This window comes from Anarrhichthys ocellatus, unplaced genomic scaffold (assembly GCF_004355925.1).
Source record: "Anarrhichthys ocellatus isolate YVR2014 unplaced genomic scaffold, GSC_Weel_1.0 scaffold39, whole genome shotgun sequence".
Lineage (NCBI taxonomy): Eukaryota > Metazoa > Chordata > Actinopteri > Perciformes > Anarhichadidae > Anarrhichthys > Anarrhichthys ocellatus.
Window position 1 is genome coordinate 2517600 of NW_022280069.1, and position 23296 is coordinate 2540895.

Genomic DNA, 23296 nt, shown 5'->3' on the forward strand with positions numbered 1-23296 from the left:
ATGTAGCTTCTGTCACTTTGTAATCTGTGATTTCTTCTTCTCTCACCATAAATACAGCACATGGAGGAGTCTCTGCAGAAGTCTGGAATAAGGAGGGACGTCGACGTTTGCAAACTCAGCCTTGTCACAAAGTAAGACACCTTTTGGGGGCATTTAAAACAAATGTACCTGTGGTACTCAAACAAACAAGAGATTCAGAAAAGATTGACATGTTTTCTGTTTTGCTGAACAGAAAACTCAACAGCGTCCCCGACTTGTCAAGATTCCACTCTCTGAGGGACTTGTGGCTGAATAACAACAAGGTAGGCTTCTGTTGAGGAAGGAAAAGCTCATTTATTTTAATTTAATTTAGATCAGAGGGCTCAGCTGTCGTTCCCTCAACTGCTGCTTGACTGCACTTCACCTCCACAACAATAACATCAGGTCTGTTTCTGATGAGTTCTATATTTCTCCTGTGAATTATCTGGGAAGATGTGAAAATGTCATGAAGTTAAAAAGTTACTCTGGCTGAGAGGTTGTTGGTTTGAATCCCTGGGCTTGCAGGGGAACTAAAGCCAGGAAAATAAATGTCATGCATGACAAAACATTGGTGGGTTTACTAAATCATACTTCATATCATACTCAGTACAACAGAACTTAACAGAGAATCCTCTTGTTCTGAAGTTTTCTTCAGTACCAAACTAATCCAGTGATAGTTGACTGTATATCCATCGGTACATTACAAACAGGACCTGCGACTTACTGTTAATGCCACCAATTTACCAAAATGTAAACAAATGTAGTGAACGTGATGCTTTCAGAGAGATTAAGACTTCACACCAAAAACCAATAGGATCACTTTGATGAAGCTGGTCTTTATTGCACGTGATTGAGCTCAAGTTGTTTGACATTTTGGAGATGATCAGTGTGTTCAGGACAAACATCAAACATCTGTGCATTCAGGCTGCACAATAAAGGAAAGGTTATCAAACGCACACGACTAGAATGTTGGTGTTCTTGTGCTGTACACGAGGCTCCAACAACCAATAATGTTGCATTTTGAGGGAAAAAAAAAAAAACACTTTCATTTTGGTTCAGTTAGGAAAATCATGAAAATAATAATAACTTTATTTATAGCACCTTTAAAAACCATGTTTACAAAGTGCTTTGACATAGAAAGCAGCAAAAGCAAAGGCAATAAAACAGAAAGTTCAACAGTGAGGCCCAACAAAGCTCAAACTAAAGTTACAGTTAAACCAGCTGATTAAACGGTCGATACGATCAAAATAAACTAAGAAAAGCATGAGCATTATTGTCATCTATCAGGAAACACAGTAATTCAATTAATGTTTATGTTTGTATTTCAAAAATATACATGTTTGGTGAATATTGTGCAGCCTTGCCTTCCGCTAACAGTCCGCTATGAAGTTAACGTCCCAACAACAAATCAAGTACGTAGCAAACAAGCCGCTGCTCTGATTGGCTACACAGTCACGTCTTTCCTGCACAGGTTGCTACAGTTTCTTAAGGCCATCATCGATGTGAACCATTCACATGCCGCGCCGCCCCCCCCGCCCCCCCCAGAGACCTCTACCACAAACACGTCAATTCTTCACATTCACATATAACATATAAAATAAAGAGATGACCGCCGTGGCCTCGGACCTTTGAGACAGTCTCAGGTGGATAATAAATATGGGTTCTCGTCTACGGCTGGTCCGTCTCCGTCTGGCTTTCAGTCTCAGTGCCAGTCAGCTCTCTCTCTCTCTCTCTCTCTCTCTCTCTCTCTCTCTCTGTGCCGTTCGGCTGGATTCAGGCCCGCTCAGTTGTCAGCAGCCGGGATTGGAGAAGGGTTTGAGGTTTCTGAGGGGGGGGCCTCACTGTCGGGCTCCATCGAGAGCTCGTGCATGGAGTCTGAGGCCTCCTGCACAGCTTCACTCTCCCCTGAAACACAGAGACGACACAGTTTAGTTTGACCGTGCAGAAACACAGAATATAAATACAGAAACAAGACATCTGTGATCCGAGGGTGACCGTCGACAGTTTATGTTCTGTCATGTTGGTTTAAGGCGAGACATCAACATCCAACATCCAACAAATTGCTTTTCCATGCACTGGTTAATTACAGATTAAGATTTTAAAAATCTAATATCCATCTTTCTATTTTCCCTCATAATGGAAGAAATAACGACCATTTTCTGAATTTCTTAGACAAATAAAAAAACTAAAATACTGAGTCCTACATATGTATTTATTACTCATTTACATTTTGCATTTCCGATCTAAAACAAGTCATCTTTTCTTGTGTGTCACGTTTGAGACAGACGTACCTTTGCTCTGCTGCAGCCTCAGCGTGGCTGACTCGGCCTCCTGCTCCTCTCTCTGCTCTTGGAGCGTCTTGCAAACTTTCTTGTGGGTGAACCAGTGCATCTTCTGACAGGCCTGGCCGCAGTAGATCACCTAGCGCCCGAGAAAAATAGAGGCGACTTTATTTGAACGTGTAACGTGATAATTAAAAGCCGCACGCAGTAAAACACCAAACACTCTTTACACATGAAGAAAAGATGAAAATTGATACGTTTCTGTCGTTTTGACACTCACCATCTTGCAGACGGAGCATCTCTTCTCGGCGCCCTTCTCGCCACACGAGGTACAAAACTCTGCATCCATGAAGCCGACCTGACCGGTGATGGCCTGAGTCAGCACCGACAGAGCTGTGGGGTCGTTACCCTGCAAGCACAGAAAGAAAACCCGATCAGGCATCGCACAACAAGACACTAACACAGAACCTTTACATCGAGATGAGACGCAACCAAAAGCATATGCTTCAGCTCTACTGTGATGTACTGAGGAGCAGCTAAATGCTGGATTAACTCTCATCCAGACTCACGATCTCCACGGGGGCGATGCTCCGCACCAGCTGCTGCAGCAGAGTGGCGTCACAGTACGGGAACTTGCGGATGCACTCTCTGAGGAACTTCTCCTGGTACACGGGGAAGCCGTCTCTGTCCCGACCCTTCAGCAAGCTGCAGGACGGGGAACCAAGGAGCTCAACTTTTAGAACGGAAACGCAAATCACACGACAACTGATGATCAAAGAAATGTAAAGTTTGTGTTTGAAGATTAATGAAACTCCTGAGATTTAACGATCAGATGACAGAAGCCCTGTTGGAACAGACACAGCTCCAGTCAGGCTCCTCTCCGTTTAGTCTTGAAGTCGGAAACTTAAACCGGCATCATAACATCACCCAATTTGGCTTTTTGGCCTCCTTAAATGAGACGGTAAATACCGGCCTCACCTCTTGATGAGGCCGTCCAGCTTGTCCTCGCGGTCCTTGAGGAAGGACGCACACTTTCCCAGCACGCAGCTGATGTAGTGCATCTTCATGGCCAGCACCTCGTTCATGTCCTGCTGCTTGATGCACTTCTCACAGATGAGCTCCATCACCCGGCGGCATTTCTCCAGAGCCTCCACCTCGGCCACCAGAGGGTTCTCCTTCACCAGCATCACCATCTGCAAGACACAGGAGACACTCATCAACTTCCATTCTGGAGCCAGAAAAGGCTTTATACATTCATTTATTTACATACATGCGATAGCACTCCCCCTCCCCCAGACTTATAAACAGACTTGATGTGTAAAATCGGTGGAGTTCCTCTTTTAGCCGGAACAGGAGGCATTACTGTACAAAGTGGTCGTGTATTTTGGGCACACGTGGAGCCTCATTTAGTGCTCTTGTGCGTGATGCAAGATCCAAGAAGCCCTAAAGCATGCTGGTCTTAAATCACTGCAGCAGCTGAGTCATTCTCTGATTACTTGTTTATTTGTTTTGTGTTCCTATTGTATCGATTTCTTTTAACAGTTTAATCAGTGTTTACATTTATACCGTAGTCCATCTTGCTTTCTGTTTTATTGCCTTTGCTTTGTCTGCCTAAGCACTTTGTAGAAGGTGCTGTATACGAATAAAGGTATTACTATTATTATTATTATTATTATTATAATATTTACAGCACAATTTAAACCTATTAAACCACCCCAGCGGTGTCCTACCTTGACGGGGTTCAGGTTGGTGCTCATGATGACCTTGTGGAGGGGTCCGGCCAGTTTGGATGGCAGCTTGGGTTCCTTCTCCAAACCCTGAGGCTTGGTGTAGTAGTCCAGTCTGGCCCGGGAGAAGAAGTTGTTGATCACCGTGACACAGTCGTGTTGTCCTGCGCAGGGAAAAAGAGGAGACGGTCACGTGTTTATGTATTAAACAGAGCAGGTTACAAGCCGTTTAAATGCAACACTGGAATCACAGTTTAAGTCGGTGCAAACAAAGCTCGGCTCTTTAGCTGCAACCCATTGTACTCGGAAAAAATGACCTCCAACGGGGGAAAAGTCTAACAGAACGGTGATTCAAGTGGAAAAGTTAGAGATTGATCTTTGTCGACATAAACAAATCCTTTTCCTCACGTCTTACTTTACGTAGTGTTTTATGGAGTGTCGTGAAAGATGAAGTAACAACGTTGGAGCTGCCGTTTCCATTAAGTTGATTTGTGCTTCTTTGCGGTGCTAGCTGCTTTTAGCAGGGTTACCGCTGATACTTGAAATGTCTGAAATTAGATTTTCAGAAATATTTCCCCACAGGATTCTCTAGCTGTGGATTTAAAGATGCTCTCAACACTCTTCAGCTGATGTTGCTGTGGTGATTGATGTAGATGCTTGTGAAGTTGCCACATCTACATCCGTTAACACTGGGACGCATTTAGATTTCACAAACAGACGTACCGACAAAGGCTGCCATCTGTGCGGCGGTCCTTCCTACTGAGTTGACCACGTCTGTTTCCGCCCCGGCGTCCAGCATCATCCACGTGATGTCGGTCTTACCTGCAGCCACAGAGGGAGGAGGAGTCACAACACACATGGGGGGGGGGGGGGGGGACTTTCACAAAAAGATAACAGAGATGAGATTTTTTAAATCAGGTCATCGGCTCCAACCTGACAGGCCAGCAAACATCAGCGCTGTGTATCCGTGCTCGTGTTCGTTGCAGTTCACGTCCGCTCCGTGTTGCAGCAGCAACTTGCACATGTCGGCTTTCCCTTTGTAAGCAGCGTGCATGAGAGGGGTCATCCCGTACTGTGGACCAGAACAAAACAGAGCTCAGACACACAATTTACATGAACAATTTCACTTTTCAGAAAATATGAACAAAGTTCCTACAAAGAAGAGTTTAATCATGAATATAAAAGTCTTTATAAAATCACAAATTAAAAACATTGACAAACATTTTGGATACTGTCTCCCCTTTCTATAATAATAATAAAATAAATAATAACAAGGAGTTTAAACTGATCGTTATTGAGTATATTTTATTTTTTGTTATCCCCGTCTGTGTTGTCCTAACGACTGCCCCCCCACCTGTTGTGATGTTGCATGTCCTGTAAGGTTTAAATATTCCGTCGGCTGAATGAAGACCTCTGGTTTAAAGGATTTACAGCATTAAGGCTGCCACTAACAAATCGCTTTCATTTGTCATTCATCTGCTGACTATTAATCGCATTGTTAAATTTCTCCCTTCCAATGGGTGGTGGCATCAGATGTCTTGTATCTGACAAACAAAGAACCTAAAGATAATCAGTTTTCATGTTGAAGATATTATATAAATGATATAAAATAGAAGGCAGCAGCAAACCTCACACTGGAGAAGCTGGAACCTGAGATTTAAATGTGTGCAGTTAATCGATTGTAGGGATGTCAGTTTTGGTTAATTCAGCTTTTGATAGCCCGACACCCACTAACCAGTTAATAATTAAGAAATAAAATACTAAATAATGTGACATACAAGAGCTGCTTTCCTTTTTCCGGCACTCCATTGACTGAATGAGCTTTGGCATGTTAAATTCTGCAGATCCAATACTTCACCTTTACATGCATCGCCTGTTCCTTAATGTGAGACCCAACTTTCAACTGAGCTTTCAACTTTTTCCTCTTTATTTTTGCATTCTGACTTTGAGTTGTTGTTTTCTTTCAATCTTTCCAAAACGTTTAGACATGAAGGTATATCCCTGCTCTTATGCAAACAGAAAAACAACAACAAGTACTCAACAGACTGCCACACCTTCAGCTACTTAACAGAACATCTGTTTCAAACACCTGATGGTGACAGGCGGACATGAAGGGCGTCCTATAAAGCCCTTCAGAGTGCTGACTAGTGAGTCCTCTTGTCCCACACATATGTCCCTGAACAAAGGAAGAGCTCAAGGATCTTATGATGTTCACTCGCCAACATTTGACCCTTTTGCACGAACGACGACATTCGAGTCACAGCTGAAAGCTAATGTTGAGAATGAATACAAGACTCACTTCATAAAAGTTTGTTCGGTGCAGGACAATATGAGAACGTTATAATAAAACAGACGGTATGAATATAGTTAAATTAATTAGGATGTAAGTGATGCATCGTTGCTGTAGGATGAACATTTAATGAGCATTGTTGGAGGAAGCCTGAGGTCTAAGATTGTAATTGTTGTGCACGAGATAAATACTTGATACATGTAAAGTAGGAGAAATTAATGTTTGTTGTGTCCACGTGCTTTAAGAGTTACCTCATCCAAGCAGTTGACTCGAACATCCTTACAGCCCAGCAGCCTCGAGGCCTCTTGAACATTTCCTAAGTGCATAAAAATCAGTGTTATTGTATTATAAATACAAACACCAAGCTTTACCTGCAGTTCATTTTCTGAGATTCTTAAACGTTTTAGTCATCAACTCGTCTGTCATAATGTTACCGTTACAAAATACACACTTTTATGACTCTACAGCAAGAAAAACAGGCATTTGGATACAAGTTAAGTTCACAGTGGTGAGCTTCAAACTATCACAATATAAATTGGCTAACGTTAGCATACAAGCTAACAAGAGCTAGCTCCCTGTGTGGGGGTTCTAGAGGGATTAGCATTATCCGAAGAGGCTTACCTGCAGTGATGACCTCAAACAACTCCTTCTCGCTTGGAGACAAGTCTCCCTTCTTAGGTGTGGACATGTTGGTGGTCAATAAGTAGAAAGTAGGCTATAACGGCACAAATAAAACGCGATGTTGTTGGTTAAAAGAAGGCTTTCTGTGGTAGTGGCAGTCTAGCTCGCGCTCGAGCATGGAGCTAGCTGTCATTTGGAATGTACCACTGCGTACGTGTTCGCAGGGGTGTACTAGGTTACAGACAAAAAACATACTTCAAATTTTAGTCCGGTAGATTTAAGCAGATGTTTTCGAAATAATTAAATTGAAATAAACTGAGGTATATATGCAGGATAAATCATACTTACGACAAAGACGCATAAATCATAACAAATCAAATCAAGTACCCCCTGTTGTGTCGCTGAAATAATCAGTTCCACAGAAGTCTCCAAAGTTCATTCAGAAATGTTAAGTGCTTCAATGTGGTCATCAGGTGAGAAGGTGTCATCCTTATTGTCCAGCCTTCATACATATTTATACCCAGATTAATAATCTGTGTTTGTCTGCGTATCAAAAGAAAGAGATAAAAGAGACAAGCTCTAATAGAAGCTTCTCGGGGAAACCCCAGCATTTTGCTATTTTATGTATTTCTTGTTTTAGATATGGTGCACAAATAATTATGTGAGCAAGAGAATATAGAACAGACTTACCTTATGTTATCTTTGCTCTCTCTCTCTCGTCTCTCTTCATGTCCCGTTGAATTTATTCAAATCTTTCAGGAAGTACAGTGTAGTATTTGCTTGTACCTTTGGCTGAATAGACCTCACCTGCACTTACAGACGTTACACTAATATCACAATGTCCTGTACTTTTTCATTTTGTCAAGTCAAATCTTAAGTCATGTGTCCTGCGCCAACACCCCTGATTGTGAAATGCCATTTTCTACTATATACGAAAAAGGAGTATAACTATAATATATCTGTAATATTATTAATAATAGCTCTCTTTGGGGTAACATTCAATGCATATAAAGTGTGTGTGAACTTTAATTATTGTTGAACTCTGGGTAATCTTAGGCACTGGTTTGGGAAGGATGATGTGATCAGCAGCTATTTGTATTTCTTCTTCCTGCCAGCATGCATCATTTTTCATCTTATTTTCTCTTACTATGTTTCTGTTACACACCAATAAACCAAAGAAGTGTGACTGTATGTGAAAGCCTACTTGGCAATAAAACAAAATTCTGATTCTGAAATACTTGCAAAGTTAATGACATTCCCATCAGCCTAGCTGTACTTTGTCTTCAGCACTAATTAGCAAATGTTAGCATGCTAACATGCTAAACTATGATTGTGAACATGGTAAACAATATACCTGCTAAATGTTAGCATGCCAATGTTGGCGTACTATTGGTTGGCTTTATTGTATCAAGGGTTTTCAATGCCTCCAATAACATCATAGCAAATGTGCATAAATAGCATGCATAATCAATGATGTGTCTATTAGGACTGCTCGTGATGTGGGGACATAAATCTGTTGACACACTCACATTGTGGGGACTTGACTTCCTTTTGGGGTCAACATGCACGTCTCCAGAAAATAAATGTAAGTCAATATGTACCCAAAGTTAATGGTAACAAGACTGTATGTCTGTGTGTGTGTGTGTGTGTGTGTGTGTGTGTGTGTGTTTGTGTGAATGACTCACCATCAAAGCAAATAGTATAATGAAGATCTGGGCAGTTTGATACTTTCAGTTCCCCCTCTTTGTAAGATCTACAGTTGTATTTTGCAGGTGGCCCCAAAATCTCATACAGATAATTTCTTTCTCCCTCCTTGTAGAAATCTTTGTCCGCCAGAGAACTTTCCGAAGTCCTATCCACACGGCTTCATTTTAGTCCTGGACACTTTCAAGACCTGTCTCCATCTCGCTGATGTCGTCCATGGTGGCGAGGTCAATACAAGTCTCTCTGCAGTAGCTCTGCGCCTCATACCAGGTTTTGGGAGTTTGGACGAATAAGTATCGATGCCGAGGCACACACGAGGACAGAGAACACAGCCCTGTGGGAGAGAAGCCGTATATATTGATCAACTGATAAGTATGTGCTGCAGTGAAAACCTGAACGATCAAAATAAAGATATAAAGCCAATGGGAGGAAAGAAAGTGAAAAGTCTGTGGACGAGGACACTGTGTGGTAGAAACCCACAGACCTGCAGTAGTTGAGGGATGCAGCAGGATTCGGTCTGTCAGATTAATGTCATGTGATGTAAACTTGCACTCACACAAAGTAAAAAGGTTACAACGGCGTATTAGGGCCATTTTAGGTAAATAATAATAATAATAATTACGGATCCAGTGACGGGGTAGTATTCAGAGAAAAAACTCAGAGATTAAAGTCAGAAATTCGTGAGAAAAACTTGAATATTTTCTGAGATAAAAGTGACTGATTGAAGTTAATACAACAAATTACACATTTTTTTTTATTTATTTAATCATAAATGTATGAGACAATGTATATCTTGTAAATGTATGATGTTATAATCTCGCTAATTTACAATTTTTTTCCCGTAAATTTGCAACCTTAATCTCAGAAAATATCCATAAATATTGTAAATCTATGATTTTCTTCCACTTAAATCTCAGAGAATATCCAGGTTTTTTTCTCATCAATTTACAACTTTAATCTCATATTATATTTTTTTTTCTGAATTTTGCAGTGTGCAAGCCATCGGCCTGAAGTTACCGCTCATCTTGTGAGGAAAGAGCCTGGAAGACGTTCAAATCAGGGAGTAAAAAGTTAAATACCCACAATTGTACAAAATATTTTTTGCCTTTGTCATAATAACGTGATATGTTGCAGCAAAGTGCTGTCCCGTTAGTATTTACACCATTTCAATCCCTCACAGACTCTCACACTCAACCATTTAACAGGTGATGTCACTAAGTCCCTGAGGGTTCAGGGTTTAAAGCCTTAGGGGGGGACATTGGGATTAGGCCAGCATGTTTTTCTGGCTATTCTGACCCACAATCCTTTGCGAGGCAGGTACATAGGTAAGAGGGTCACAGTTCAAGGTGCCATGTTATGAGGAAGTAGTATGTCCCAATGAAATACATACTGCGTGAAACAGTACGCACTTTCTACGGGCAGCTGCAGCTACGAGTAAAAAAGTATGTGATTTGGAACGCAGCTCCTTTTAGCTCACACAGCGACCAACCACGTGTCCAAGCCCCGAAGGTCTCCATCAGTTATGATGAGGACCACACGCTGCTGTTGATGCACTCCAGACCAGCAGGTGGCAGCAGTGTTCATTTAGCTGTCTTTACTCCATGTCTGCAGCTTTAAGCATCACACGGAAGGCTGTGGAGAATACTTCCTGTTATCGGACATAAAGCAGGAAGTAAAATACAGCGTTGTGTTTCTGCAGCGTTTTGGCATATTTGAGACACAGTTATTGTTACATAGTTACAATGTATACGTCACAGCAGCCTCCACTGAATGTGTGAGAAGGAAACATAAATAAAGACTGTTTATTATTTGTGAGTGAGGTAAGCGATGCACTCTAAGATACTGCAGTGACCAACAGCAACAATAACGAGAGGATCTATATGTCGGTATTTTGCATGAGTAAAAGATCTGTGAGCAGCAAAAAAATGTACTTAAAAATAAAAGTATTGACTGTGCAGTAGTTTGTAGTAGTTGTCAGTGTTTTGCTATTATATAGGATATTTCTAGATTCATATTACTGCTGCATGAATGTGTATGTTACATTTTAATGTTGTAGATGTTGAACTTCTTTATATACCTTTGGGTAGTTTAATCTACAGCAATGCACCATAGTCTCTAATATCATCATATGTTTGAAGCCTCACTGTCCTGTGAGAAACACGTATCTCTAAAAAGTCATTTTGTCAGAAGAACGATGAACTTTACAGCTGATCAAAGAGGCTTATTAAAGAGTTTATTTAGTTTATGAAGTAGCTTTCTCATCACACTTCATCCTTCAGCTCATAAGGAAAAAAAATCTAATATAAAATCAACACATCTGGAGATGCAGGTAGAGGATTAAAATTGTATTGTGAAAAGTAACTCAAGCTGTCAGACAAAGGAAGTGAAGTAAAAAGTACAGCATTTGCCTCAGAGATGTAGTGGAGTAGAAGTATAAAGCTGCATAGAATGGAAATACACAAGTAAAGTACAAGTATGTTGAATTTGTACTTGATGCACTTAACACGCCTCCTCCTCTTTGCTCTTCAGCTCCGACTGGAAATGAAACCGGAGCACCAGGATCTCATCCTGCGGGCATGCGCTGCGTCATCCCTGCGCGTCGGTGCGAAGATCCAGACGCTGTGGAGCGGCTACGGGGAGATAGTGAGGCTGCACCTGGAGGGCTGCGACCGGCCGTCTGTGGTCGTCAAGCACGTCATGTTTCCGGAGGAGGCTGAGCACCCCGGCGGCTGGAACACAGATCGCTCCCACACGCGTAAAGTGAGATCCTACCAGGTGGAGACGCACTGGTATCGGAAGTATTCCACCGATCGTAGCTGTCGGACTCCTGCCTGCCTGGCTGCTTCTTCCCATGGAGACGAGATGCTGATGGTGCTGGAGGATCTGGACGTGGCGGGTTATGATCAGAGAAGGTATACGAGCACAGATTAGGTGTGAACCACTGGGACATTCTGGAGCTCTGTTGAGTTTAGTGCATCACATGAGTGGACAGAGACACTAAAAAATGTTTCATTTCATAATTTTATTCAGTCACTTCTGTGTGAAATATATTTTTTTCCCTGAAATTGTCATAATTACCATATGAATTCTTGCGTTATGGCTAAAACATCCTACATACTGAAGAACATTTGTCAGTTTTAAGACTTGTTTTCCATGTCTTTCAAGGCATGGAGAAGAGGAAGACATTCCATGCCGGATGAATAACAGTTTGTTGTTTGTCTTCATAGGACCAGCGTGAAGGACAGAGAAATAAAGGCTTGTCTCAGCTGGCTTGCCCACTTCCATGCTCTCTTCCTGGGCGTGACACCAGAGGGCCTGTGGCCTGTCGGCACCTACTGGCACCTGGAGACCCGTCCGGACGAGCTGGAGGCCATGGACAACGCCGAGCTCAAAGCAGCAGCCGGCGACATCGACAAGAAACTCAACGAGTGTCTCTTCAAGACCGTCGTTCACGGAGACGCCAAGTTAGCCAACTTCTGTTTTTCGCAGAGCGGAGGGGACGTGGCGGCTGTGGACTTCCAGTATGTGGGAGGAGGCTGCGGGATGAAAGATGTTGTGTATTTCTTAGGAAGCTGCATGGAGGAGAGGGAGTGTGAGAAGAGGGTACCGGGCCTGCTGGACTTCTATTTCACCGAGTTAAAGCAAGCGGTGAAGAAAGATGTGGATGTCGTTGCCCTGGAGAAAGAGTGGAGGGAGATGTTTGCGTTCGCATGGACAGACTTTCATCGCTTTCTGCTGGGATGGATGCCCGGACACCGGAAGATCAACCGGTACAGTAAACAGTTGACCAAGGAGGTCCTCCGCAAACTGAAACTGTAAACAACATACCTTCAGACAACCAGAGAACTGAGCGTGTGGCTGAGAGGAGACCGGTTTGAAACTGAAAATCTGTTTATGTAAAACATTAAATCAGCCACAAACACCTGTGTACAGAGAAGCATGCAAACCATTTCTGGAAAAATACAAGTTTTAAAGAGTTACAAAATGCTCTGGCTTTTCTTTCCTACACTGCAGCTCTTTGAAGTCCTTTCTGACTTTGCCTCGTTCATCCACACATTTTGTGTCATTATGTGAAGTTAAAATGATAATGCTGGGAGCAGAAAGTATTTCAGTACTGCAGGACGGTTTAGCAGTAGAATAAACATGAAGATAAATAAATCAGGAATAAAATTAGAAGAAAAGATTTACCAAACGATTGTTGGTTATAAAAACGTTCCATTGGTGAGATCATTTTCTAGTAATATATAGAGATCTTTGTCACATTTGGAGGCATATTAATAGCTTCATAGTCATAACTAGGCGGTGTCTTTGTATATTCTGATTTATGAATAAATAATTAGTTTGATTATTACTTAACCCACCTGTGTATCAATGCCGTGAACACACGAACATTCCAACAGGAAATAAAACATAGAAATGGTTTAAAACAAAGGGCGTCCACTTAGAATATGTATGTTGTTTGAAAAGGTCCATTTCTGTATTCACTGCTACAAAGAAGCTGAGGAATACAATTGGTAACAAGAGGAAAAGGGGTAAATACATTATATAACTTAAAAAGAGTTTTTTTTTATAGTTGACCATAGTCCTGATGGTTATCTGAATTGTCAGTACTTTTAGTGTTTCACTGTCCAGTTTCATTTCCTGCTTGAGCTGGTACATATTGAGTTTCCTTTCAGACCATTTGCATTTGTAGATACAACACTTAACATATAAAATTAGATGGTTCAAAAGAAGACATAACTTCTGTCCAGATTATTTCCCCCATAATAAAGAATAACATCTCTTTTCTTAGTCTTAAATAATATATATCATAAATGCATTCATAGAATAAATGTAGAATTGTTTCTGTGCCAGTATTACAGAACACACAGGATTCAGAGGGATCACTTCTATACTTGTGTGTATGAGTAGAGCAAATGTAGAACTATAAAAATGCAATTAACTATCTTTATTGTTGACAAAATATATATTAAGTCTAAATTCCTAATGAATGCTCTCAAAGTAATTATAATGTATCACATGTCTAAAATCTGTTATTATATTATCATATGATGAAAAAGTGCTTGTACTTAAGAAACCATCATGGTCTCTTATAACAGTCCTTTATTAATCACTAGGGATGGACAAGAACAAAAAAAGAGGAATAATAAGAGGCATAAATCAAAAATAATAAGATATTTTCAAATCTTTCTTGCTTTATTTAAGTGAGGAGGAAACTAATCTGAAGTAATGTGTTAACCAAACAGAGGAGGGATCATCTGACTACTTCCTCGACTGGTCCTTCTGGTTTCTTAACCGGATCTGTTGTCTCGGATCAGCTGTTGTGACGTGGCCGATGACGTGGCTTCCGGTCTCTTTCTCTCTCTCACACACACACACACACCCGACATTATTACAACAAGGCGATAAGGCGAGCCGATCTGGGACGAAGAGACGACGGCACCACCGGAGTAATAAACAGGTACGGTTGGGGGGGGGGGATAAAACAAAATAAAAGACTTTGTCTGATGTCGGTAACATGCCGTCTGTTCGTTAAGTTAAACGTGCTGTCACCGCCGTCAACGGTTTTACAAATTGTTGTTTTTCCCCCAGCAAGCAACAGCGAAGCTAACGTTAGCCTACAAGCTAACAAGCTAACCCTGTTACCCTGGTTTCAAAGACGGGTCAAGATATAACCCGAGCCGTTACAGGAGTCACCTAAAGCTACTTTCGTGGTTTTATTTGTTGGTTTTGGCAGCGGATAACCCGGGTTAGCTTGACTCGGGTGTGAATTAGCCCGGTGGTTAGTAGTTAGCTAATTGTTTGACAGTTTTTACTGTGAGGATGACGCAACGTAGCAGGTGTCAGAAAGTGTGAAGTGAAACTCGCGATAGCGGTTAGCTTCTGTCTTCATGCTTCAATGGTTCTCTTGCCTTTAAAATACAGACTGTGTGTGCGTGTGCGTGCGTGCGTGCGTGAGCGCGCGTGTGTGATATTTAAATACCTTATTTCAGGGTCAGAAAATCAATTTTCAAGCATAAACAAAGACATCAATCAATAAGCAAACCATTAAAAAGTGAATATATTTTCTACTTAATTTGGTTCATTTATATTTTTCTTACATTTTATTTTTACCCATTTCTCTCTTTTTTTATTGTCCTTCTCCATTCACCATTCATCTTTACACTTAAAAGGAAATATATATATATGATAAGAAATGTGGAGTTATAACTACAGATATAACTCTCGATAAAACTATATATTACCATCTCATTCAACACCCCTCACTCACTCATTATCCTGAACACACACACACTCACACACACACCTGCATACACAGTTTTTTGCCGGATGTTCGTTTTGGACCAATATTGTTTTCCTCAGTTTGCTTCTGTTCCTTTGTTTGTTTTTGTCATTTTCCTTATCTTGCTTTGTATAATCTCTTTTTGCTGTTTATGTGTACATGTACTTGTCTCCACTTGTCTTGTGAATCCCCTTACACTCAATCTATTACTAAATACAATAGAAATGCAAAATATTAAATGAGTTAAAAACAGTTAAAGGCCAAAAGTGGATGGTCATTATATAAAATCATAAAGCATCCAAATTGATGGAACAGTATTAAGCTGTAGGTCATGTACAGGTTAAGTTGTAGTGATGGGAATCTTTAGTAATCCTACGATTCATATCATACCATCATACTCTTGGTGTAACAACAACCCCGCTCTATTAATGTGTCTGTAGCACCACTTTAAAGCTTGTTTACCAGAGATGGGCTCATATGTTTCTTAGAAATAAAGCATGAAAAAGGACTAATAAACTAAAATGTCCCATTAGTCAACTAACCAGCTAAGAGACCTAAAAGGTATACTGTATGTATAAGTGTCTCTAATAATTAGTCTTATACATAATATAATACACCTTTCATTATAACGTAGTACAATACTACAGCCTCTAAAGTGACTAAACAAACGCTTTTTTATCAATTCAGCTTTAACAAATACGGCTGAAATAAGATATCGCTAAGACCACGGTATAAAACCTGAGACAAGACATTAACAACATTTTACGTACATGATTGCAGTAAAAATAACTTCTTCAAATAATAGTTACATCTATACAACCAGATATATAATGTGTGAAAGACTTATTTCCCCTCAAAGAGACTTTTCTTCATATTTTTCTTCCACCTAGAAATCCAACGACTATCACCACAGAAGAATTCCCATCAATACAGTCGGAAACCACCAACTTCCCCAACAGATGAGGCAGATGTTGTAGAGGGGGAACCACACCGCCCCCCCCCCCACCCCCCACCAGAGACAGCTTTAGGTGTGTTTCAACTGAGCCCCAGAATGGAGCGGGTTTGAGGCAGCTTCCTCCTCAGGTGTGTCCTGAGTTGTGACACAATTAGCTCAGGTTCTTCAGAGCCCACCCTGCTAGTAATATGAGCCATGGACTCCTGGGCAGTTGATAGTCCTGTAACCCTGGTCCTCAAGGCCCCCAACCAGAAGTATGAAGACCAGACCATTAACTGCTTCCTCAACTGGACTGTGGAGCGGCTGAAGAGTCACATCACCAACGTGTACCCCAGCAAGCCGGTAAGTCGCTCCCATGTTTGATGTTTTCTTTTAATTAAGTCTTGAGTTTAAGCTGACTCATGGACCAGGAGTGACTCCTAAAAGTTTATAATGATCTTAGGGTGGACATAGAACTAAATGTGCTTTAAATAAACTGAACCAAAACACAAATATAGGGCTGCGACTGACAATTATTTAAATTATTTGTTTTCCATTGCTGTTTGTTTTCCAGTAATTAATTAACCGGTTGGTCTACAAAACATTCGAACGTACGCAACACAATTCCAGAGAGACAAAGTGCTTCAATTGTCTTTTTTTTTTTTTTTTTGTCTTAAAGTTCCCAAAGATATTTCCATTTACAAAACATTAAATTCTCACAAATATTTGTCATATTTCTTTAAAAATGTTAGCGTGAAATAAAAAAAAAAGTCTGCCGGTGTATTCTTCATACTTCACGGAGCACAGACGCTTCCTGGATTTTATGTCAGTTACACTTTTTTATTTTTTACAGCGTGGAGAGAAAAATGATCCTTTTTGAACCACTCCCTCCGAGAGAGTTCCACACGATCATGTGACTAAATGCACTGCTGCGGTGTTCATCCTGTGTGTGGAGGGTGTTAACAGGTGCAATGCACTGCTGTGGTGTTCATCCTGTGTGTGGAGGGTGTTAACAGGTGCAATGCACTGCTGCGGTGTTCATCCTGTGTGTGGAGGGTGTTAACAGGTGCAATGCACTGCTGCGGTGTTCATCCTGTGTGTGGAGGGTGTTAACAGGTGCATTGTGTTGGTGTGTGAACAACGAGCCTCCTGCTCGCACCTTTTGACTGCTTTGCAGCACTAAAAGAAGAAAGAAAAAGAAAAGAGCATTGCAGCGGTTCACTTTTAGCAGATTTCTGACGAGCAGAATGGAAAAGAAAAATACATCTTTACAAATGTTTCTGTTTCATTTTGTCATGACTAAAAACAGACCACAGATATTTAGAGCAAAGCAAAGTGTGTTAAAATAAAAGTGACAGTTTGTTCCTCGAGTTAATCAGGTCGTGTTGCAAAAGAAGAAGAGCGACGATAAAATGGAAAGCTCAGCACACATATTTGTATGAGTTTTTTATGCTCCAGTTGTCGGTAGTTTTTTAACATGGGCAAGTGTATTTAATGATATTAAGTGCAGCTCCTCGGGAAGCACAGAAAATATGATCGTACATACTGCGTGTGCTTTTAGTAAGCCTCAAAATCTAATCTGTAGCTCAGCAATCTAATCTCATCTGAAGGAGTCTAATCAGTCACCCTCCTGTGTTCTAACACAACAAGGTCTTCCCCCTCTCACAGCTACAAACACAATCAGTCTGTTTATCTAAGAGGCTGAATGTTTCTGCTGAGAGTTCATGCTCGACCTTCGAAACAGCAGTTGAGAAAAGTCTCAATTTCCATATTTTTTCCTGAGCACCTGAAGGACTTCTCATCCGGGTTTTCTTAAACCTCGACCGTGGGGATACTTGAAATATTTGTTGACGTTTGAGGTTTTAGTCGCCCTTATCTGTTTACACTGTAAAGAAAAAGACAAGTTGGGTGGCTGAGACGGTCACACAGTGACCTAAAGGCACTTTCTTGTTGCTGTTTTAACAAAAGAAAATGTATTCTCACCGTTTCACACTGTTTTCACACCAGTCCATTCTCTGTCTCACCATGTGATGCTGTTTGTGTTGCAGCTGTCCAAAGACCAGCGGCTGGTGTACTCAGGGAGGCTCCTTCAAGACCACCTACAGCTCAGAGATGTGCTCAGAAAGGTAAGGCTGTGTGTGTGTGCATGAGGTGAGTGTATGAGCAATGTTTGGCAACCCACCCAGGTGGATTTGTCCCTGTCTGAAAAAGCCTTTTTAAAATGTATATATGTTAAATTTTTTTCATCAACTGCTGCAACTAAGGATTATTTAAGCTGCAGATCATTTTCTCAATTAATAATTTTGTCTATAAAATGTCATAAAATAGTGACAAATGCCTGTTTATAAGTCAAAGTGTAAAATATTACGTTTAAAATCCTGTTTGACAGAGAAAAGCATCAAACCTGCTCGTTTGAGAAGCTTGGACCAGCAAATCTTTGGCATCTTTGCCAAAACAACAGACAAAGCACGCACACACACACATAGCGTCTGTGTGTGTGTGTGTGTGTGTGTGTGTGTGTGTGTGTGTGTGTGTGTGTGTGTGCGTGTGCGTGCTGTGGGAGAACTGAAACAGGCTGCCTGGGAAACAATAGCTGATCTGATGTGTTTTACCAACAAAGACTGAGCAGTGTGTCTGAATTCTGGCCATTTCCTCTTTAATCCTCTCTTTCTCTTTTTCTTGTTTTATCTCTCTGCTCTGTTGCTACCTTCTCTTCCGCCTCTTCCTCCTCCTCCTCCTCCTCGTCCTCCCACATCCTTGACTCGTGGACCCGCAGCAGGATGAATACCACATGATGCATCTAGTGTGTACCTCTCACAGCCCCCCAGCCTCGCCCATGCCCCGGAGCCCCGCCATGGCCAGCTCTTCTGCTCCTGACTCCAGTGTGAGTAGACCGACACACACCAACTCTCCCCTAGGGCTCAAACTGAATATAAGAAGTTGATGTAATCAATGTGACGTCACCCACTGGTTTGAAGACTGCCCTTTTGGCCATCGCCATCTTGCTTTTTTGCAACCAGATGTGACAAAAGAGGGTGGAGCTAAGTACAAGCGAACGCTGAATACAGTATTTTTAGTCGACCAAACCTGTTACAACTAACTGTCATGAGCTGAAAACGCTGTGAAAGGGTTAAAGTTGTAAGACAAAAACACGGACGACTCCCAGACCAGACGACGCTGTCGTAGCGCCCTGTCAATCACAAGGATCGGGTTTGGGCCGTGACGTCACAGATCCACATTCAACACATTCAACACATTTCTTTGTCAACATCATTCCTTCAGTCACGGCGGGCTGGTGACTCAGCTTTTAGTTTCTATTCTTGACTCCATGTTACTTTAGATGAAAATAGTCCCAACCAGCTCCACACAGTGAGGGTAACAGATTTTAAATTTAGGGGAAAAGAGCGCACATGGTATTGGACCAGTACTCTGTGTCAGCGGACGCCCTCAGTTGAGGTTTAAGGAGAGTAAAAGTTCGATTGGTCCGTCCCCAGTGAGCTGTAACAGCTTGGTATTATCGTAGTCACTCTGCCTTTTAAAACTCGCTTTAGGTTCAGTCCCAAAAACACACCTTTTATAAAACCTCCTCTTTTCTTTGTATTCATTATTTAAAAAACGCAGCAACGTCCTCATCTCAACTTCTGATTGGTGTTCACATCTCGTCCCTCAGAGTTCAGACGGCGCCGGCTCCACCTCCCATGCCAATCAGCCAGCCTCTTCCTCTTCTGTCCCGGGAAGTCATGACGGGCTGAGGTATCGCGGCGGCGTCCCCCAGTACAACCCTCAGAGCCCCGCTGGTGTCCCTCAGTGGTAAGCAGGTCCTCCACAGTATAACTGATGTAGGACTCATTCTCACTGACTACGGTGGTTAGTCAGCTGAGCTCTACGGTACTGAACCTTGGTGATTTTGTGTTGGGTTTTATTACACTGGAAGCAGAACTGCAGGACCAGAAGATTGTAAAATATATTTCTAATGTGGATGATGAAGAGAAAACTAAAGAGGCAGACGGAACACGTTGTCATTAGCCTGTGTGTGTGTTTGTGCAGAGTGTAAACACATGTAATAACAAACATGGCGCTCCTCCACAGGCCAGATGGAGCCCAGGTCCCTTTGCAAGGAGACCTCCCTGCCAACATGCCCCCCCACCCCATGTACATGCCCATGCAGATGCTGTGGTGGCAGCAGATGTATGCACGCCACTACTACATGCAATAGTAAGTTGAAAAGATGTCAGTCAAGGTTGTTTATATAGATTTAATCTTTTTATAATTGCTGCCATTTGCCTATAAATGCAGCAACACTCAGCTTTTTCTTATTATTTCTTCCTCTGAAGTTGAACAGTTAAAAATGACTCCAGACCTATAAACTGAAGTCGAGTTGGTTGTATTTTCTTCTAAACAACTGAATGTTTTCTCTTCCTCATCAGTCAAGCAGCAGTAGCTGCCTCCCAGCCTCCCAGCACCCCCCCACCTTCCTCCCCCTCGCCCCTTCAACCCGCCCAACCCAACGAGGCCGTGCAGCCCCCGCTGGGGCCCAACCCGGCCCCCAACCCTCTGCCCGAGAACCAGCCGGCCAACCCCAACATCCAGATGAACGCGCAGGGCGGGGCGGTGCTGAACGACGACGAGCTCAACCGCGATTGGCTGGACTGGTTGTACACGGTGTCCCGCGCCGGCGTGCTGCTCAGCATCGTCTACTTCTACTCCTCCTTCAGCCGCTTCGTCATGGTGGTCGGCGCCATGCTGCTCGTCTACCTGTGAGACACTTATATTTTACACATACACTTCTTTTTATTTTTCACATTTGCTTTAATTTCTATTCAGTTAGCTGCATGTGTGTTTGTGGCCAAAGTCAGTTTTCACAAATCTTTCCATGGGATTAAAAAAATAATAAACATTTGAAACATTTCTATGTACGTGAGATAAAAGCTTTAAACTAAAGGGTAAGAGTATGTTTGTGTTTTTTTTTTCCTCCAGGCATCAGGCTGGTTGGTTTCCCTTCAGGCCGGAGCAGCAGAATCTCCTCCAGCCTCCTCAGGAGGCGGCGGAGAGACACCAGGACATACAGGAAATGGTGAGCTGGAGGACGTCTCTCAACCTCGCTGTCTTAATCTCTGCAACAACCATCCAACAGCTTTTACCTATCCGCCCAGCATGTTGCTCCTGACAGCTGTTACATGAACGTACTGTTCTATGTAAGATTTCTACGGTTGACAAGTGACTAGATAAAGTTTTTAATAGATCTGCTAAAGATTAAAAGCTGGTGATTACAGCACATGCCACATGGCCGCAACATCCCGGGTTCGATTCTGGCCTTGGGAGCTTTGTTGCATGTAATACCCCTTTTTATTTCTCTCTCTCTCTTTCTCCCCCATTTCTACACTGTCCTCTGTCAAATATAAGCAAAAATAATCTTAAAAAACCCCAAACAGACTATTCGCTGCATCAAGTTGTGGAAAAGACAACTGGGTGTGTACCTGGATTTTTGCAGATCTGCATCCAGGTACAGATTTGTACTTTAGGACATGGATCAAGTGTCATTAAAATCAACTTTTGGAGATTAACTGCTGAAAATTAAACCAAAACATGAAGGTAATTGATGAATGTAATGATCACATTGCATGTATGTAGCATCGCATCATCAATGTTTTCTGTATCGTCCCATCTGTGTGTCAGGAACGCCTGATGGATGAGGGGATGGACGACGACGATGACCGGGGTGAGGAAGGAGCTGTAGGCCCCGAGGACCAGAACCAGGACCAGGCTGCTGCTGCCGCCGCCGTCGTCCCCGAGCCCAGCCTCTTTACCACCGCGTGGTCCTTCATCAGCACCTTCTTCACCTCGCTCGTCCCAGAGGGACGGCGCCAAGCAGCCAACTAGACAGACCCCACCCCCTCTGCCCTACCTCTCATACACCCCTCTTCCTCCTGCCAGCAGGTACCACTCGACAGAAGTATCACAGCTCCTGTACTGTCTTAAATACCCCCAAACCATCTTCAGATACCCTGATGCGTTCAAATACCTTTTTCCCCCCCGGACCCCCTGGTTCAACACCAGCCGGGCGGCTACAAACCTCGTACATTCAGAACAGGCTCCTCTGGAGTTTAAGAGCAAGATGCATTGTGAGTTCAGCAGGAGGATCAGAGAATAAAGGAAAATAAAGAAAGTTAATCCCACGATGTGTTAATGGATCAAGTGCTTCAGCAGTGATAGTCTGTTTATTTCTTCTTTATTTACTTCCATTGATCATGAATTCATTGATACGTGGTGATGGTGAGAGAACCTGGGGGGAGCCGTCTTCCATTTTAAACAGTGATGAGGTCATGCTTTTGAAACTTAAATGAGGAATGTGAAGAAAAAGAAATCAGGATGAACGGGGAGATGTTTCCTTAAACCATGAAAACCCCACAACCCTAAAGACATTTCCATGTGTGCACATGATGTGCATAAAGACATTGCAGCTACTGAAGCACATTGTTTTCCCACTTTGTGTATTTGAACATTATTTACACATGTAATTATATGCATCTTTAATTCCTGGATATATGCTTTTTTTTTTTTAATAAAAATCTTGCTGCAGTTCGACTCGTCAACTGTGTTTCACTTCCTGTTACTGTATCTGTAGTTCCTCTGCTGTCCTGCAGGTGGCAGTGCTCACACACATGTCAAAGTAGTTTGATCGAACTTTGTACTGGAACCTTCATAAATCGTTTCATGCAACAATTGTTTGCATGATTTGATGATCTTAACTTCTGCTTTTACATAAACTCCAAACTGAAATATTTTCTTAGGTCCATATTTTTTGTCATGTCCTATTTGTCCTATAATTTTTTTACATGTAAATGTTACATGGTATACAAATATAATGATTAATGTCAACAAAAATGTTTCACAAAAGAAATGAAAAGACAACTCAAGTTAAGTGATATAAAATAATAGTAACTTCAGGAAACAGACTGTTAATTTAACTTCTATCATGCATAGTTATACATTCTGTCTCAAAGCTTCGAGAGATAGTAAATGTTGGTTCATGACCAAATACCTGCAAAACAAATGATATTCCCATCAACCAATGCTAATTGTGTTATGTAATATTAGCATGTTTAATTGGACATATAAGAAAGCTAACTTTTTTTAGTGCTTGTTCACATACATTTGGGAATCTGGAGTTCCTGTTGATTCAACAAGCCATTAGGATCTGACTTCCCTTCCTATGTCACATGCAGGCTCATTAGAAAATACCGCCCACCACCCGAGTAGCTCCATCCACGGCTGGAGAACTACGGCATAATCCCGATGTCCCCCCTAAACCCTCAAACCCGGAACCTTCAGGGACTTCACTGACGTCACCCGGTAAATGGTTGAGTGTGAATTATTAAGCTCGACATATTAAGTTTCCATTACAACGTCGTAGCGTGTTATGTACAATTGTGGCTC

At 41.9% G+C, this 23296-nt stretch overlaps 3 protein-coding genes across 3 annotated transcripts; 2 read left to right on the forward strand and 1 right to left on the reverse strand.

The window, feature by feature from the left end:
- Positions 1 to 1554: 1554 nt before the first annotated feature.
- ankmy2a (ankyrin repeat and MYND domain containing 2a) lies at positions 1555 to 7136 on the reverse strand. Its single transcript, XM_031867453.1, has 10 exons — positions 6939 to 7136; positions 6569 to 6633; positions 4961 to 5099; positions 4751 to 4849; positions 4031 to 4191; positions 3279 to 3493; positions 2870 to 3005; positions 2581 to 2709; positions 2310 to 2439; positions 1555 to 1923 (listed from the first exon to the last, which is right to left on the reverse strand). Exons 1-10 carry the CDS (start codon positions 7003 to 7005, stop codon positions 1802 to 1804), a joined length of 1263 nt encoding a protein of 420 aa, XP_031723313.1. The 5' UTR covers positions 7006 to 7136; the 3' UTR covers positions 1555 to 1801.
- A 3877-nt stretch (positions 7137 to 11013) lies between these two features.
- Positions 11014 to 13158, forward strand: pkdc (protein kinase-like domain containing). The gene is made up of 2 exons (XM_031867529.1): positions 11014 to 11554; positions 11870 to 13158. Exons 1-2 carry the CDS (start codon positions 11118 to 11120, stop codon positions 12459 to 12461), a joined length of 1029 nt encoding a protein of 342 aa, XP_031723389.1. The 5' UTR covers positions 11014 to 11117; the 3' UTR covers positions 12462 to 13158.
- An 822-nt stretch (positions 13159 to 13980) lies between these two features.
- On the forward strand, positions 13981 to 22439 carry herpud2 (HERPUD family member 2). The gene is made up of 9 exons (XM_031867566.1): positions 13981 to 14103; positions 15816 to 16222; positions 17908 to 17985; positions 18636 to 18743; positions 19530 to 19669; positions 19949 to 20074; positions 20287 to 20616; positions 20837 to 20933; positions 21536 to 22439. Exons 2-9 carry the CDS (start codon positions 16076 to 16078, stop codon positions 21737 to 21739), a joined length of 1230 nt encoding a protein of 409 aa, XP_031723426.1. The 5' UTR covers positions 13981 to 14103; positions 15816 to 16075; the 3' UTR covers positions 21740 to 22439.
- Positions 22440 to 23296: the final 857 nt, after the last annotated feature.